The following is an 18,243-nucleotide window of genomic DNA, read 5'->3' on the forward strand; positions in this document are numbered from 1 at the left end:
TCAGTGGTCTGAGGCACTGCATCTCAGTGCTAGAGGCGTCACTACAGACCCTGGTTCAGTGGTCTGAGGCACTGCATCTCAGTGCTAGAGGCGTCACTACAGACCCTGGTTCAGTGGTCTGAGGCACTGCATCTCAGTGCTAGAGGCGTCACAGCAGACCCTGGTTCAGTGGTCTGAGGCACTGCATCTCAGTGCTAGAGGCATCACAGCAGACCCTGGTTCAGTGGTCTGAGGCACTGCATCTCAGTGCTAGAGGCGTCACTACAGACCCTGGTTCAGTAGTCTAGGGCACTGCATCTCAGTGCTAGAGGCGTCACAGCAGACCCTGGTTCAGTGGTCTGAGGCACTGCATCTCAGTGCTAGAGGCGTCACTACAGACCCTGGTTCAGTGGTCTGAGGCACTGCATCTCAGTGCTAGAGGCGTCACTACAGACCCTGGTTCAGTGGTCTGAGGCACTGCATCTCAGTGCTAGAGGCGTCACTACAGACCCTGGTTCAGTGGTCTGAGGCACTGCATCTCAGTGCTAGAGGCGTCACTACAGACCCTGGTTCAGTGGTCTGAGGCACTGCATCTCAGTGCTAGAGGCATCACTACAGACCCTGGTTCAGTGGTCTGAGGCACTGCATCTCAGTGCTAGAGGCGTCACAGCAGACCCTGGTTCAGTGGTCTGAGGCACTGCATCTCAGTGCTAGAGGCGTCACTACAGACCCTGGTTCAGTGGTCTGAGGCACTGCATCTCAGTGCTAGAGGCGTCACTACAGACCCTGGTTCAGTGGTCTGAGGCACTGCATCTCAGTGCTAGAGGCGTCACAGCAGACCCTGGTTCAGTGGTCTGAGGCACTGCATCTCAGTGCTAGAGGCGTCACTACAGACCCTGGTTCAGTGGTCTGAGGCACTGCATCTCAGTGCTAGAGGCGTCACTACAGACCCTGGTTCAGTGGTCTGAGGCACTGCATCTCAGTGCTAGAGGCGTCACTACAGACCCTGGTTCAGTGGTCTGAGGCACTGCATCTCAGTGCTAGAGGCATCACTACAGACCCTGGTTCAGTGGTCTGAGGCACTGCATCTCAGTGCTAGAGGCGTCACAGCAGACCCTGGTTCAGTGGTCTGAGGCACTGCATCTCAGTGCTAGAGGCGTCACTACAGACCCTGGTTCAGTGGTCTGAGGCACTGCATCTCAGTGCTAGAGGCGTCACTACAGACCCTGGTTCAGTGGTCTGAGGCACTGCATCTCAGTGCTAGAGGCGTCACAGCAGACCCTGGTTCAGTGGTCTGAGGCACTGCATCAGTGCTAGAGGCGTCACTACAGACCCTGGTTCAGTGGTCTGAGGCACTGCATCTCAGTGCTAGAGGCGTCACTACAGACCCTGGTTCAGTGGTCTGAGGCACTGCATCTCAGTGCTAGAGGCGTCACTACAGACCCTGGTTCAGTGGTCTGAGGCACTGCATCTCAGTGCTAGAGGCGTCACTACAGACCCTGGTTCAGTGGTCTGAGGCACTGCATCTCAGTGCTAGAGGCGTCACTACAGACCCTGGTTCAGTGGTCTGAGGCACTGCATCTCAGTGCTAGAGGCGTCACTACAGACCCTGGTTCAGTGGTCTGCGGCACTGCATCTCAGTGCTAGAGGCGTCACTACAGACCCTGGTTCAGTGGTCTGAGGCACTGCATCTCAGTGCTAGAGGCGTCACTACAGACCCTGGTTCAGTGGTCTGAGGCACTGCATCTCAGTGCTAGAGGCGTCACTACAGACCCTGGTTCAGTGGTCTGAGGCACTGCATCTCAGTGCTAGAGGCGTCACTACAGACCCTGGTTCAGTGGTCTGAGGCACTGCATCTCAGTGCTAGAGGCGTCACTACAGACCCTGGTTCAGTGGTCTGAGGCACTGCATCTCAGTGCTAGAGGCGTCACTACAGACCCTGGTTCAGTGGTCTGAGGCACTGCATCTCAGTGCTAGAGGCGTCACTACAGACCCTGGTTCAGTGGTCTGAGGCACTGCATCTCAGTGCTAGAGGCGTCACTACAGACCCTGGTTCAGTGGTCTGAGACACTGATGTGATGTGTTGAATTTTCCCCAAACATAACACTTTGTATTCATGACAAAGTTAACTTCCTTTACACTCTGTAATTAATGTTAGTATTGTGGAGTATCTTTGTAGTGACTGGGTGTATTGATACACCGTCCAAAGTATAATTAATAACTTCATCATGCTCAAAGGGATATTCAATGTCAGCTTTTTTTTTTTACCCATCTACCAATTGGAAAACCTCCCTGGTCTTTGTGGTTGAATCTCTGCTGGACTGAGGGACCTTACAGATAAATGTATGCGTGTGATGCAGAGATGAGGTCGTCATTCAAAAGTCACGTTAAACATTTATTGCGTTATTCTTTTTAATTATTTTATTCCTTAACCTATTTAGGTCTGCCATAATAAAGGGGTTGAATACTTATGGACAAGACATTTCAGCTTTTCATTTTTAATACATTTGTAAAAACATTATCCCACTTGGACATTATGGGGTATTGTGTGTAGGCCAGTGACATCTCAATTTAATACATTTAAAATTCAGGCTGTAACAACAAAATATGGAAAAAGTCAAGGGGCGTGAATATGTTCTGAAGGCACGGTTACATCATAGACAAGAAACCTTTGATAAATCATTTATTTTTATTTGAAATAATTCCAACTTTCCACTGATATATTAAACTAATATACAGCACCTTCGCAGTGCCTAAATAAAAATATCCAGCTACTTAAACAAAAGTTCACCCTAAGTTAATGAACTAGAACACACAGTATTTTTGTTATTTTCTCTTATGAACAATACAAAGCTACACTAACGAATACATATACCAAAACACTAAGGTTTTCCTGAGTGCCTCCTTAGTCCTCCATCCCTGGTCCCATAGGGCCGTGTGAACCAGGCACAGGGCCGTGTGAACCAGGCACAGGGCCGTGTGAACCAGGCACAGGGCCGTGTGAACCAGGCACAGGGCCGTGTGAACCAGGCACAGGGCCGTGTGAACCAGGCACAGGGCCGTGTGAACCAGGCACAGGGCCGTGTGAACCAGGCACAGGGCCGTGTGAACCAGGCACAGGGCCGTGTGAACCAGGCACAGGGCCGTGTGAACCAGACACAGGGCCGTGTGAACCAGACACAGGGCCGTGTGAACCAGACACAGGGCCGTGTGAACCAGACACAGGGCCGTGTGAACCAGACACAGGGCCGTGTGAACCAGACACAGGGCCGTGTGAACCAGGCACAGGGCCGTGTGAACCAGACACAGGGCCGTGTGAACCAGGCACAGGGCCGTGTGAACCAGGCACAGGGCCGTGTGAACCAGACACAGGGCCGTGTGAACCAGACACAGGGCCGTGTGAACCAGACACAGGGCCGTGTGAACCAGACACAGGGCCGTGTGAACCAGGCACAGGGCTGTAGCAGACCAGGCAGCCTGGTTGTATCAGGAGACTTATCCTCCAGAGGATGAGGCGGCTGTCCAGGAGGTCCAGGAGCTGAAAGACGGGATGGAGGTGGGGATCTTTCTCCCTCTTCCTCTTTCCCCTTCTCCTCTCTTTCCCCTTCTACCTCTCCTCTCTTTCCCCTTACTCCTTCTCCTCCCATGGTGGTGGTGGCGAGACAGAGTGGGTTATTGATCCCACTCAGAGGAGTTCAGGCATTAGTTCCACCAGGGTGACTAGACTAGAGACAGACAGCGCTCTGTGAGCCACTCTAGTTGGGACTACAAGGCAGGGCTGAGTGGAACTAGGATGTATCCTTCTGATTTTGATCTCCTCTACATCAGTTTTATTGACTGAAGCACTGTCCTGCCGGGGTGAGCAAAGCCTAGTGTGTTATCCCAGCTGCTGTTCAACAACTTGTGGGGATGTGATGAGTTCTCCATGGTTGGCTGAGGTTGAGAGGTAATCACTCCTATCATCTCCTGGCATCTGAGATGAGATGGCCACTGACCACAGCTATCAGGCCCTGGGTTAGCATGGCACACAGTGATGGGACTACCAGTGGCTTGTGATCATGGTGTGTGTGTGTGTGGACTGGGGTTCTCGAAGAACCAGCGATTTGTCCACTACACTGTCCTCAGGTAGTCTTCCCTTCGCCATCTATTTCTAATTCTATCCCAAAAGGTCTAAACATAATCTCATGCTTTAGTCATTTCCCCATCATCTCTCCCCCAGTGTCTGAGAGCTGCAGTCTCGCTCATCTTTTCAAAATCATACATTTCAATGGAAACTCAAACTAATATTTAGATGGGTGAAGTTTGCCTTGCAGGGCATCTCACACGCTCCTCAAACATAACCAGAGATGTTCAACATTAGCACCCAGTCCTGTTGGTATCTGTGCTGTCACTGTTAGCAAGAAATGTCTCTTGGCTTCAATGAGTCTTACAGGCAGCGCTGATGGTTCATGTGGATGATTTTACAGAGTGTGTATGTTAGATACAGTGGAAGTTTAGTTTGTCTCTGTGTATGTGTGTATGTATGTATGTATGTATGTATGTATGTATGTATGTATGCATGTATGTATGTATGTATGTATGTATGTATGTATGGTGTGTGTAACAAAGGCAGTCTCTTCCTCAGTGCCCTGAGGGCATCTAGGCTCAGCGCAACTTGTGTTATCAATTCCAAACAGAACAGTGTGTCAAGTCTTTTAGTCCAGTTTGCCTTCGCTCCAAGTTTGGCTGTTTTCCCTGGGGACTATTCCCCTGACCTAGGAGTAGCTGTATGCTCTATTCTCAGCATGACAGACTTAAAAAGGAAAGAAAAAATAAAAATGTTCCTTTTCATATTTTATTCTCCTTTTCATTCCTCTATCCTTGGGCTCATGACCTGCAGAGGGAACATAGTGGAGGACGGTGGTTAGAATTACAACTATTATTCATCGTCTCTGAGGATTCTAGAACTGTTGTGTGAACTGTCGTGAGCCGAAAATTATTAACACAACCTCACACAGCTGCCTGTCTGTCTGTCAGAGCCGAACGTCCATAACCAGCTTTCTCAGGTTGGGTCTAGGAAGTATGACAACGTGAGACTGGTGAGACCAGGAAGTGTATATGGCTCTGATGCCTGTGGGCAGTTTGCCATCTAGTGGTTATTGGTGGCATTACATAGCCATTCCAATTCATGACCACCAGTCAAGTCCACATCTATGACCCCCACCCCCTGTAGCGGTCAGCATGGCCCCAGTACATACCACACAACAGATAAGTACTTTAAGAAACCAGCTTACTAACACAGTATAACAGAACCAGAATGGAGAGAGCAGTGAGGCTCACCTGTCTTGTCCCCAGCAGCCGGCCTGTTGTTCCTGTGCGTCCAGCAGCAGTCTGCGACCCTCCTCGTAGTCATCCTGGTCCACACTGATCAGCAGGCGAACCCCCTCTCTCCCCGCCGCCCTCCGCAGAGAGTCTGTGATGAACACCCCCTTCAGGGCCTCCAGCAGCGCTCCACTCAGATAGTCCCCCCAGAAGGCCTCCAGGTTGTCCAGCTCAGAGAACTTGATGTCGCATATGATGGAGCCCAGGTCGCGGGCGCGCAGCACGGAGGTGGCACGACTGAACAGCTCAAACTGCCGCTCCAGGGGCTGCTGCTTGTCCGATGAGACGCCGCCGCGCAGAGCCGACTCATGCTCCCAGTATTCTGCTCGCACACGCAGACGAATGTCTGCAGGGAGGGGGGAGGGTGAGGAGAGGAGATGGAGGGAGGTAGGGGAAGAGTGAAGGGAGGAAAGGGGAGAGAGAGAGAGAGAGAGAGAGCAGAGGAATGGGTAGAAGAGGGAGGGTGGTGGAGGGGAAGGTGTAGGGGAGGAGAGAAGAGGAGGGGTAGATGTAGAGGAGGGACAGGAGAGGTGATTTTAGGGTGCAAAGAGGTGAAACAATCAAAAAGGGACAGAGGGAAATGGTAGAAGCAGGAGATTGAGCGGGGTGAGATATATCATGTACACATGAGAGTGAAAATCAAATAGGAGGAGGGTGGGATCATTGAGTCAGAACAAAGGGAAGAGAGAGAGGGACAAAAATACAAAAGAAAATGATAAGAAAACTTTACAAATAAAGCCGTAATCACAGAATATTATCCGAAAAATTGTCAAGAACAGGCTATGGGAGGGTTGATAAACAAGTGCCAAAGTAAAGAATATTTAAGGAGAGCATACTACATTCAACAGGACTGTATCTGACATTAAACTAGCGATTAGTGTAGGATACCACATAGAAATACTTACTGGTGTAGGACACTGCTGTATCATTAACTACAGTTGATAACAAAAGTCTGTCTTTAAGAGTGATACAGGTGAGGCAAGGCAGAACTGAAGACAGCTGTGGAGCACAGAGGTGAATGTAATACCAACCAGGCCGTCTACCATCACTAACCTGACAGTGGGAACAAATATGACCTGGTCGGGTCAAGAAGAGCATCACTGAGGATTTACTGTATGACTAACCAGATCTATTTTTCACAACGCCCACTACCAAGAGCTGTTGTTGTAGTACTAGAGTAAAATCAGAGGATGGATAACAAGCATATTCATCAGGGAAGCCCACTACCACACCACTCTGTGCAGTTCTAATAGTCCACCCCCATCATTATTTGTAAGTCGCTCTGGATAAGAGCGTCTGCTAAATGACGTAAATGTAAAATTATTCACCCAGGAGATTTCAGACAGGCACTGTAATCTACACACTGAAAGCTAGAGCTATAACTATGTAATCTATAACTATGTAATTACAAAGCTTGTTACACTGTACTTACAGTATTAATGAGTTATAGGTGGCACAAAACAGGCATAAATAAAATGCTACTTGTTGTGAGGGTTGTAGGATTTTGTTAGGTCACTCTAACACTGTAAACAGCCCTTGGGATGGATAGCAACCTTTCAGTGTTTTTGTTCTGTTTCAGAAACAGGAGAATTAGCGGTCATGCAGCAACAGCACAGTGAGATGGGTCAGGAGATACATACTGTACTGAGCAAAGGCAAGCAGACCTCTGTCTCATCGTCCTCTACTGCCATTATTCACCAAGCGCCCAGCAGAACCAGCGGCCTTCCGACTTTGCTGCAACAAAAAATCCAAACCTTCCCAGTCCCACACTACCCCACCCCACCAGAGATGTGCATAGATTGGCAAACTTTGTTTGAGATACATTAGTTTCACGGCAACACGTTAGCACCAAACTTTCCAAGAAAAAAAATATTCAAATTAGAATATTCTTGTGAAAGAATGTTTGTTGCCAACATGGAGGATAGTTTGTCAAACTGTGTATCTGGATTTACCCCACCCACCTTGCCCTCCCCAACTTCATGTAACAGAAAATGGAGGAACGATAAAGAGTAGAACTGGATTTAAAAAGAGAGCGAGAAGGAATATGGAACGGAAAGGACAGAAAGGAAAGGATGGGGGGACCAGAGGTCCAAAAACTCACAAACCTCACATTGAAAATTATACCACAGTCTTCGATCTCAAAACACCTGTGGATGTGAATAAGAGTGAAAGCTATGTGTAGTACCATACACAGGGACCTGGGTACCTACCCATACCTTGGTCTCTGAAGACACTGAGACAGGTTTGGGTAAAGGAGAAACTGACAAATAGTTGCTTCCTCTAACGAGGACACAAGGAATAGAACCAGACAATTTAAACTGGAATGTTGTACCAAATGAACCAGGGACATGACTGTGCCTTAGAATATGTGATTCATTTGAGTTCTTTGTCTCCATCCACATTATTGTTCAGGGCCATGGGGGACAGACTCTGGAGGGGGCAGCTTTGGAAAATGCCAACATTAGAAATGCAAATGTTGAATTGATTATGAATTTCTTAACATTTGTAAGAGAGAAAACCAAACACTGGTTCCTTCTTTCTTTTATAAGGTTGTAATGAGGCGATACAAACACGTACTACTTGGACCATCAGGGAGGTTAGACGGCAGGTAGCCTAGTGGTTAGAGTGTTGGACTAGTAACCCAAAGGTTGCAAGATTAAATCCCCGAGCTGACAAGGTAAAAATCTGTCTTCTGCCCCTGAACAAGGCAGTTAACCCACTGTTCCTGGGCCGTCATTGAAAATAAGAATTTGTTCTTAACTGATTTGCCTAGTTAAATAAAGGTAAAAGAAAAAAAGACATCCTCAGGTTAGACAGATCTCCTACATTTACTGCCAACATTGAAAACATGCTCTGATGTACAACACAGTATAACAAAAATCTATCTTAAGATCAACTGCAAGTAGATTTGCAAATCGCTAAAATATGTCTTATATCCCATCAGGCCAAATATGATGATCATATTTCATGAAGTTCAACTGTTAGTTTGCACACAAAAAAAATTGGATACAGAAGGTGTTTGGAATTGTTTTCTTTCTTCCTGGAGGCAAAGTTATGGTACAAGGAACATTTCTGTCTCTATTGATACAGCAGCTCGTAGGACATTTGTCAATGATAGAGAACAGTAAGACGCATACAGTCCCGAAAATAAGACTAAATGCACACAGCCCCATAATCTGACATGTTGTGAAAAATAGTTGAAGGGTTGCCTTCCCTCATCACTACTCCAATGTCTCACCAACATCTCCACATTGTTACTCTGGGGAGATGTTTCTGCATGTAAAATCATGGACCATTTCAGGAAATACAGATACCTCTCGTCTAAATTGTAAATTTGGGGGCATTTCGCATCAGAAAATACATGGTTTGTCCCTAAGGCAGTGTTTCCAAACTCGATCCAGGGGACCCTAAAGGGTGCACATTTAGGTTTCTGCCCTAGCACTATACAGCTAACACAAATAATCAAAGCTTGATGATTAGTTGATTATTTGAATCAGCTGTGTAGTGCTAGGGCAGAAACCTAAATGTGCACCCAGGGGGGCCCCAGGACCCAGTTTGGGAAACCCTGCTCTAGGGGATACATTTATCTCTCCCTGCCAGCAAGGTGTCAAATCAGCTAAAACAGGATGTGCAGCTGATAAGGCACAGTACTGCTCTGAGAGGAAGCTGACACTGAAAGTCAGCTTCAAACTAATAACATCTGAAAGTTACCAGGACTGCATAATACCCCTGTCAATTGTCGATATGGTAAAACATGTCAGATAAATAATAAACTGAGTAAAACTGTAACAATTGTGCACTTTTGCAATGTACAAGTCTAGCGACATGGATCACATACTGTGTGGGGACTGTGACATCAACACCTACTACACAATGTCCCCGTACTTCTAAATGACTGCTCCTTCCTACCTACTTGTGAAAAATGGACTTGCTGAGAGCACCAGGAAAGGAAGGCCCTTAAAAACAATGAGAACATAGTGATTTTGTTAAGGTTACAGAGTACTTTACGCTTCATCAGAGACAGATAGATCCATTTAGACAGAACATTAGGAGGGACAACTTTCATTTTCTCCCTTTAAAAACAAGGAGTTGGTTAGATTCTCCATTCACCCCACAGAAAAGTACCCATTTACGAGGAGTCACTTGGTGCGAAGAGCTTCAACTCTATCGATCCGTTTTTCTGCTGAACGACAGACCAAGAGAGGGAGGGAGAGAGAGAGGTCAGGGTAGAGAGAGACAGGTAGATAGACCTCTCTCTATTCCCCTTTGACCAAAGCTCTCTTTCTTTTTTTGGTTTGTGTGGTTTGAGCGTTTAGTGTTCGTTCTCTCCCTCTCAGTGTGTGTGAGAGGATGTTTTTTCCTGACACACGAGTCGGTCTGTTTTGAACTGCGAACATAGAGAAAGGAGAGAAAGAGAGAGAAAGAGACAAGCACAGTTGGATTGGATATCTGTCAATTTGGTTGTTTCTCAAGATCAAGCAGGCAAGCTTAACACTGGTTCAAAGGCAATCACTTGGAGTTTGAATTGTTTTTGATGCCTCCAAATCCCCTGTATAACATTACGGCTTACGTGGACAGTTTTACGTCGCTTCTAATCGTAGGTTACAGTTTGGCATAAGAAATTGTAACCACAAATAACTGAAATACTGTAACTTAAACGCTTGAACTGAGAAAAGGAACTGATTATGTGAAAACAAACTGACTGGTAAGATAGAGGTAGTAATGGGTTTGGTCTGAATGCTGTGAGGCAGCATTGGACTGGACTGCCCCATCTATCTCTGCTCCCCACACTGGGAGCTAATTCAGGGGTCAGAGATGAGATACAGCATGCGGTTACACAGCCCTTAAGACAACACCGTTGGGTCATTTTCCTCAGAACTGCTCGAGCAAAGGTTCCAGAGAAGCTGTCGGCGGCCATTTTATGTTCATATAAGGATATAATTCGAGTTCAGACTGACAAGAGGACTGAGATCAATGGATCTCTGAGACCAGTTTGACATTTTTAATTGAGATTCCAGAATGGGTTTAGTCTCTTTTTGTTTTAGTAAACCAGAATCAGTTGGGTTGTTTGAATTCTGAGAAAGGTATTTGTGATCACTGACCAGAGGTATCTACTGAAGTTGATGCCACAAGAACCATTGGGACTCAGTTAAAAGGCTCCATTTTGATGGCTGCTTTAGAAGAGTAGTTCACCCCAAAACTAAAGTTAATCAGATGTTTTCATTATGCATGTAGTGGGATATACACTAGACTAGACAGTGTGGAATATGCACTCAGTTATCACTTTTGAGGAAAACATCTGACAAACTTTGGCTTTGAAGTGAACTACCCCTTTAAGAAAAATAAATTCAAGTCAGTTTGAGCTTTGAGTCATTTGGAGAGTCAGAGCATGGTATTCAGAAGAGGGGTCAGGTTCAAGGTTGCATTACGATGACTAAGAAACTTCTGGAATATTCTACGCATATTTTCGAGGACACTTTGGTCAGTTCTGTGAAACACTGAGGCCAACACCCCTCTTTAGATTAATAGACACAAAAAAAAATCATGGAACATTCCAGAACACTTTGTGGAGAGCATACTGTTTTTTCTGAATGGGGTAAGGAGGAACAGGATAGCTAGAATAATACACAGGCATTGAACACAGAGCATAGTGGCAGCCCCCCCTCGTTCTGAGGGGGAGGGCCTCTTTACCTTGGGCATCGGGCCAGACTGACGAGAGAGCGAGCGACTGAGGTGAGCACACACTGCAGATCATACGGACAGAGTGAAAGGCCAGACCAGACTTTTTTTTTTGTCCAGCCTTTCTCTCCGCTCTCTAGGTCCGCTCTCTAGGTTACTCGATCTGAGTCACAATCCTGAGTCAACCTGGTGGGGATCAAATGCGGAGTCAAGACAGCAGCATGTTCAGAGGCAAAGCAACAACACTGTGTATGGTACATGGCTGGGACTGTGAGGGCTAGGCTACTGCAGAGGGCAAGGGGCAGGTATCCTTCAGTAGATTGTTTTGGGTTTGATCACAGGAAACTTAGTGCAGCTGATTTAGAGAAGGCTGTTCTGATCGACGGGGACAAAACGGCACATTTGAAAGGGTTGCAGTGTTATGTTTGAGCACTACGAAGCCAGTGTAAAATCATAAACATATTTGTCTCCCTGAAGAAGAGACTTCATGGATTGCGAAAAGTTGTTAAAATCAGATCATGTTGATAAATAAGCAGTATCACTCATCAGTAAGTGTCAGGCTGTGGGAGTGGCTGTGTCTGGGATAGCCACAGGACGAGGGGTTAGTTGGGTGTCAGGTAGACTAGGTACAGCAACAGAACTGGAAGAGCTAAGGGCCTATTGACCTGGGCCCAGTTTCCCGATAGCGACTGAACTTAGGTTTACGAGTGTTTTAACGATGCATCTTTCCTATAACGGCCAAAGATGTAACATGTGTTTCCCAAAACCCCATGCAGAGAGAACGGTCGCTAAGCGAGTCGTTGAGGCTTGTGTCGATACTGATAGTATTGAAAGAAAGGCAACGCTGCTCTCAGATCAGCTTTCTCCACTCAAATCTTACCTTAACATCCAAATTATTCCACAATACTGAAGACAGATCAGCTCCTAGAAGCTTATCACCTATGGCTTCCAATATTTAGGAGTCTGATTCTAATCCTTACCCTGTAATAATGCACTAAATCACCAAATGGCACATTGTTCCACGCATTAGGCTACACAGGATAAAATAATTACAGACAAATTACAGACTGTAGCCTACAAGTACAGTAGCAAAATAGAACTCAATAAATGATTGAAATAGCCATTTAGCCTACTGTATATATATTTTCATGTGCACATCTGTTTTAATTTCAAGCATATTTTTATACGCTGCTTGTTTGTATCAATTGCAAAGACATTGCCAACTTGTATTTGCTGTCAACTTTTTTCTGAAGTTATCATGGTCACAGAGGCGGATAAGCCATGTGATTCTAAGTTTAACGGAGCTCTTCTGTGTATAAAGTGACGCGGGAGGGCAAAAACAAAGCATATAAAGACCCACTTAGCTGTTCTATGAGTGTTCTGAGACAGGCGTTAGATGGTTTTGGGAAACAGCTCTGAGATGTAATAATGCTCCTACGAAGGTTCTAACAAACTTAGCTTTAAGATGCTTTTGAGAAACCGGGCCCTGGTCTGGGAAGATGTCAGCAAGTGTGAGGCTATCAATTCAACTTATATGTTCAGTACACATTCAGAAATTCAGCGGGACTTTCTGTAGACTTTATGTTAGGGATAGGAGAAGACAGACAGTACTACCAACATAAGGGACAGGAGACCTACCAGGCAGGGTTCTTAAGAACAGGAGCTGAAAAAAACTGGGTAAGAGAGAGAGGGAGAGATATGTGGGGGAGATGAAAAGTGAGAGAAGGGAAAGAAAAATGGAGAAAGGGTAGGAATCTCTCTTTTTGGAACACCAGCAGTAGTTATGTAGCCTGGATACCAGTCTGTTTGAGATATCATTCCACTCCTTGTCATGCAAAATGAGTGACAAGGAGTGGCATGATCACACAAGCAGATCTGGGACCAGGCTAGTAGTTATGCTATATGAAGAAGAAAGACAAGCTCGGCTGACAAGCGTATAGCGGACGTATAAAGTGAAAGACAGGTGGTTTACTGTCTTCTAAACTCTAACTGTCCTTCCCCTGGGCCTCAGTCTGGACCACAGGCTAGTTATTACGAGGCAGCATTCCAACCTTGTGTGGCAGCTATGGTATGTAGGTCTAAAGCATACATTTTTCCCACAAGTATTGTCACAAAAGAGCAAGGCAGCTTAACATTATTTTGGTCTGCACAGAACAGAGTAACTTGCTCTGTTTAATGAGCTTGTGGGTTGATGCCGAAATGTAACACGCTTGTGAGTTTAAGGTTAAATGCCACATTGAAATGCCATGTCCCACTACTACACTAAACCTGCTGTGCTGTGTGGAGCTCAGACAGAAACCCTGACTCACACGGCTGTGCATTGGGTGTGTGAATTCCTCTCAGGGTGCATCTCAATAGCCTAAAGAGGCTTCCTTCCATTGTTTCCTCCACATTATCTGAATGGCCAGGATAGGTAAAAGGCAAGTATTAAGGCTGGATGCTTATTTAGTTTGAGACACTAGTGGGTAATGGTGAAGACAATCGCTGACATAGGACTAGTATATTTGATAGATGGGAGTTGTAGGCGAGCCAACCCAATTCCCCTCTGTGCTACGGTCATCACGAAACAACAGACCAGATCCATTTCATTTCATTCAGTTTCAGGTTGTTGTTTTCTGCTTGGCCGTGCAAGCAGACTATCCTTGTGTGGACGTCTACAGAATCCCTCCATTGTGAGGATGTTTGTGTGCTCCCTGCCACACTATCAAAGACCCTGGGAGTGTGTAAAACGCTGTCTGAAACCCTGGTGATAGATAATGTTTGAGTGTGAGACAGTTTTACCACCACAGAGAGCATATGATGACCAGGTTGAGGGGTTAAGCCAGGTCAAACACAGCCAGTCAGTATGGGTTGTATTTACTGATGAGCGGTCACTCATTCACACATGCTCTGCTCTCACAGTATTGTTACAGCACAGCCCACTCAGTCCAACATGCCTGCAGGGTAGTATTGATCTCCCAGGAGGCCCATGCAAACCATTCTCAAACCAGCAAGGGTGGGACGGTCAGCTTATGGTCAGGGTATAAGCTGAGCAGAGGGAGCAAACTGAAGTCGTTATCTTATGTGAGGACATGAACACGGCACTGGCTGGATTTAAGGTTGCTTGATATGGACATTTTTAAGTTCAAACTTACTGGTGAGACAAGGTGGTGACTGGGACATTCTGATATGGCAGAAGCTCGGCTGATTTTTAGTATCATCACTGTTATTAAGGGCTGTTGGGAGTGATGGTGCTTACAGCTTCTCATTAGAAGTGAAATAGAAAATGGATGTAAGCCAGAGAGAGAGAGACTCAGACACATGTATAATGGCAAGAGAGGAACCAAGAGAGAGTGTGGTGAATGAGCAAGTGGGTTAAAGATAGAGATGGAAAGAAAATAGAGAAAGAGAGATGGAAGGGAAACTAGAGAGAAAGAGAATGGCATGGAGGCTGGTCTTACCGCAGGTCACTTTCTCAGGTATAGGTGGGGGAGGCGTTTCGGGGATGCCCGTTCTTCTCCTGTGGGCGGTGGGCTTGCTGGTCCAGCGGCGGCCTTTACCCCTCTTCTTCCGTAGGGGGGCGGGCGTTGGCCTGGCAGAGTCAACACCTATTGGACAGACACAAATCCAGCAATGCTTAACTGGTGCAAATCCAGACAATTTCAGAAACAGTTACAGACACTTCTTAGAGACACAGTTACAGACACTTCTTAGAGACAAGTTCAGGCATGCACAGATTGTGCCGGAGTGTAGCTTACCCCCCCTCCATTGCTGTGTGGCGTGTTCGTCATGTGATTCTGTCTGTGCACAGGGGTCAGTCAGTCCAGATGTGCAAACCTGTCTTCTGTCCTCTGTCCCGTAGTCCACTCTGAAACGTTCTGGTGATACTGAGAGGCAGATTAAAGTCAGACACTGACACAGCAGAGTGCAGACAGACAGGCAGATAACACACAGCTGGGAGAAGTAATTCAAGGAGAGACTGATCTCCTCTATCAAAAGCAGTGTGGTTGGATAGTATACACGAGTGGACATGCAGTGTGTATCTGTGCAGTATTTATTTATGACAACATTATCTCTATTACTGCATGTTGGCTTCCAGTTATGAACAGCACTCTGTTACAGTCCCTTACCTGTCCTCCTTTTCTTGCGGGACACCAAAGGCAGGAGGTCGTGTCGCGTCAGGACTCGCAGCAGCTGCAACAGGGGCTCCAGGTTACCCTCACTGAGGTACCCACGTCTCTCCAGCTCCAGCAGCAGTTCTAGCCCACTCTTGGGCTTGTGGCGGGCAGCGGTAGGGCAGGCCAAGGCAGGACCCTTGGGCTGTAACCGCCGCCAGGCCTCCAGGAGCACTGGGCTGGGGGAGACTCCTTTACTGGCCTCAGGGTCTTCCTCACCAGGCTCGCTGGTCCAGCCAGCTGGGTCCAAGGGGTGCCCTCCAGCCGGATAGGTCTCATCCAAGAGGAATGACAGCACCTCAACGTCTGTCTCTGTCAGTTGAGAACCGACAACTTCAAACATCTCGTGTAGAGAGAGCATCCCATAGTACGTCAGGCACTCAGTCTCATCCCAGTACAGAGAGTCTCGGAGAGAGTACCTTGGACGACGCATGGTTGCCATTGTTAACAAGCTAGCTAGCTATCCTTTCCCAATGCACCTTGGCCAGACGTTTCTATGTGATAAGAATAAAGTGAATTAGACAATGTGGGTAGCAATGAAGTAACGACTCAAAATGTCAAACTAAACAACAGGACTGGCTAGGTTTAGCAGGTATCAAATAACAAGCCAGCCAGCAGCCACAACGCGAATGGACCATAAGATATTGGCATGCACTGTTACAGGCTTTAAAACGCAAGCAGCTGTCTAATAATAAGCGATGTGGAGATGTGAAATACAAAGCTACTTCGTTTTCGTTGTGGCTACGTTGGAGAGCTCGAGATCTTGCCGAGCCACCATACCTTGTAAGTACAAACTGTGTTGACAGTGCAACAAATGACGTTATGTAACAGACGATCCACTGCTGGGAGAAAGAAAAATGCACTTTACATTTAGATTGACAGCCCTTCAAAACGGTCCAAAATAGAGATGGTCCCTCATACATTGCTACATTTGTCTCGATTTGATAGCAGGCTAGATGGAAACATCAACATAATTAGTTCCAGCTGGAGGAACCATTTGGGTAGCTAGCTAGCTAACGTTAGCTACGAAATTATCGCTAGCTAGCAACAACAACAGCTGACTATACCATGAAGATGAATCAAGACGTTCAAATACATGTAAAGACTAAAAAGGCGGTAATTCATTGTCAATATAGTATTGTTAATCGTTGCAAAAAGCTAAATAATGTGTTATTTTGTGAAACTCGCCTTCGTTGTTCGACGATGGTCGGTGTTGTCAACACAGCTGGGGTGTATTCATTAATCATTCGGTTCTAAAACGTTTTGTCTGTTGCAAAACGGAAACAGTTTACTCTAGTAACCAAACTGAAGCAAACAGAAAAAATGAAACAGAAACGGAACGAAGTGGGGAGGGACCTGCCTAAATGTGTCCAATAGAAACTCTCGTTTTTGTTGCAAAACGTTTATCAACAGACAAAACGTTTTGCAACTGAATCAACTAATGAATACGCCTCGTCTCGCACGCAGAGCTGGCAGTAGAACAACAAGCAGTAACCAATCACTTCACTTACTTTTTTAGGACGTGTTGGCGAGGAGACGAAGATAATGCTGTAGTCAGGCCTACTGATTTTATACATGAACAACGTGAATGAGGCCGTATTGCAGATTCAAAACAGTATAGTGACCTATCAGATAATTTTTTCCCGGAATATCTAATAAATATCCTCTCATGTACATGTTGTTTTCACCTTGTACTATGACCAGCATCGCTATGCTATTGCCACAAGAAATCACGCCCGATCATGTATTAATGCTATTTTATTGGAGGATTTTAAGGCTACATATAAATGTGCTCTGTGTATGTGTGTGTCTATATCGCAATGCTGACTATATGAGCGCGGGGCTCTCACAGATCCATCCGGACATGATGCTGCAGGTCTCTTCTCCAGGTCCGAGAAGGGTTGGTCTCTCTGAGGGTGGAGGCACACACTGTCTCCCCTCACATTCACTACACTGGGCTCTTTCTACCTGGGGGAGTCCACAGAGATACATTGATTTTCTATACATCCAATGGCCATAATCTATGCATATTATGTCCTGTATTATTACCAGAGTAAAGATTGTCTTGGGGCCCAACCACCTTGCACCATAGATCTAACCCACCTCTGCGCATCTCCAATACAATGTCTCTCACCTGTTCCTCTGGACTGTCAATGACCACCAGGTCTCCGCCCTGTTGAACACAGTCGACCCGATCGCTGCTCCAGCTCCTCCTCTCAGTGGAGAAGAAGTAACACCTGGAGGACAAAATCTTCCAGCTCTTAAGACAAGGTGTGTGAGGCGAATGTACACAAACACGCGAACACACACACACATAAGAACACATTCATGCACATTGCACACACACATGCACAAACATACAGAAACACGCATACACACACAAGAACATATACATGCACATTTCACAAACACACACAATAACATATTCATGCATATAGATGTAGAAGGACAGATAAATCAAGACACTGCTGACCTTGGGTGATCTGGTCTCTGAGTGGACAGTGTCGGTCCACAGGCAGGAAGTTGACCAGCTCTGTAGGCATCTTCTGAAGGGAATTCCTATCCCTCGCCATGACAACAAAGTCTCTGTTCAAAATCCCCTCCGTTTCAAAGAGACTTATGAGATCTAACTGAAGTTGGTTTCTAGTCTCTGCGACCCTCACATGCTCTCACCTCAACTGGTCATAACGTCTTGATCACACCAACAGCGTCTTTGCGCACAATGGTACGCAGCATCATCTGGATATGTTTGCAACAAAAGTTCAACATTTACCTTCTGCTACCATTTCTGTCGAGCAGTCTAGGCATACAGTTTGATAAATCCAACGTATGCACCACACAGAACGCACTGCAACTGCCTCTGCAATGCTGGAAGGCAAATGCAGCATTCCATTGGAAATGAATGTACTTCTGGTGTACCAAAATGCAATGAAGCTGTCGGTGTGACCGAGGCATTAAGCTGCACTGATGTTCAGGTGTTCTCTCTGTGACTGTTCTCTGGTTCATGTGAGATCTTTTATCTCTCTCTGTAGTTGGTTTTTAGATACCGTCAGGTCTATGTCGTTTTTTT

The 18,243-nt window shown here is 46.2% G+C and overlaps 1 protein-coding gene across 3 annotated transcripts; it reads right to left on the reverse strand.

The window, feature by feature from the left end:
- Positions 1-2,645: 2,645 nt before the first annotated feature.
- LOC106605858 (DNA-binding death effector domain-containing protein 2) lies at positions 2,646-17,874 on the reverse strand. 3 transcript variants are annotated; one of them, XM_045718739.1, is made up of 10 exons: positions 17,647-17,874; positions 17,308-17,410; positions 16,362-17,141; positions 15,954-16,015; positions 15,129-15,667; positions 14,757-14,885; positions 14,460-14,606; positions 5,299-5,686; positions 4,968-5,031; positions 2,646-4,852 (listed from the first exon to the last, which is right to left on the reverse strand). In XM_045718739.1, the coding sequence occupies exons 5-9, from the start codon at positions 15,613-15,615 to the stop codon at positions 4,992-4,994; spliced, it is 1,191 nt and encodes a 396-aa protein (XP_045574695.1). In that variant the 5' UTR covers positions 15,616-15,667; positions 15,954-16,015; positions 16,362-17,141; positions 17,308-17,410; positions 17,647-17,874; the 3' UTR covers positions 2,646-4,852; positions 4,968-4,991. The 3 variants fall into 3 exon arrangements, with proteins under 3 accessions (XP_045574695.1, XP_014057310.1, XP_045574696.1); XM_014201835.2 differs by having other exon boundaries at positions 15,954-16,012; positions 17,647-17,871; XM_045718740.1 differs by lacking the exons at positions 4,968-5,031; positions 17,308-17,410; positions 17,647-17,874 and having other exon boundaries at positions 15,954-16,012; positions 16,362-16,937.
- Between the last annotated feature and the right edge of the window lie 369 nt (positions 17,875-18,243).

Source organism: Salmo salar, chromosome ssa05, assembly GCF_905237065.1.
Source record: "Salmo salar chromosome ssa05, Ssal_v3.1, whole genome shotgun sequence".
NCBI lineage: Eukaryota > Metazoa > Chordata > Actinopteri > Salmoniformes > Salmonidae > Salmo > Salmo salar.

Coding starts and splice junctions, on each gene's coding strand:
- LOC106605858 (XM_045718739.1), bottom strand. CDS start 15,615: ATGGCAACCATGCGTCGTCCAAGGTACTCTCTCCGAGACTCTCTGTAC. Junction 5,687..14,459: donor ACCTGAGAAAGTGACCTGCG/GTAAGACCAGCC, acceptor CCCTCCCTGCAG/ACATTCGTCTGCGTGTGCGA. Junction 5,032..5,298: donor GGCTGCTGGGGACAAGACAG/GTGAGCCTCACT, acceptor CATACTTCCTAG/ACCCAACCTGAGAAAGCTGG.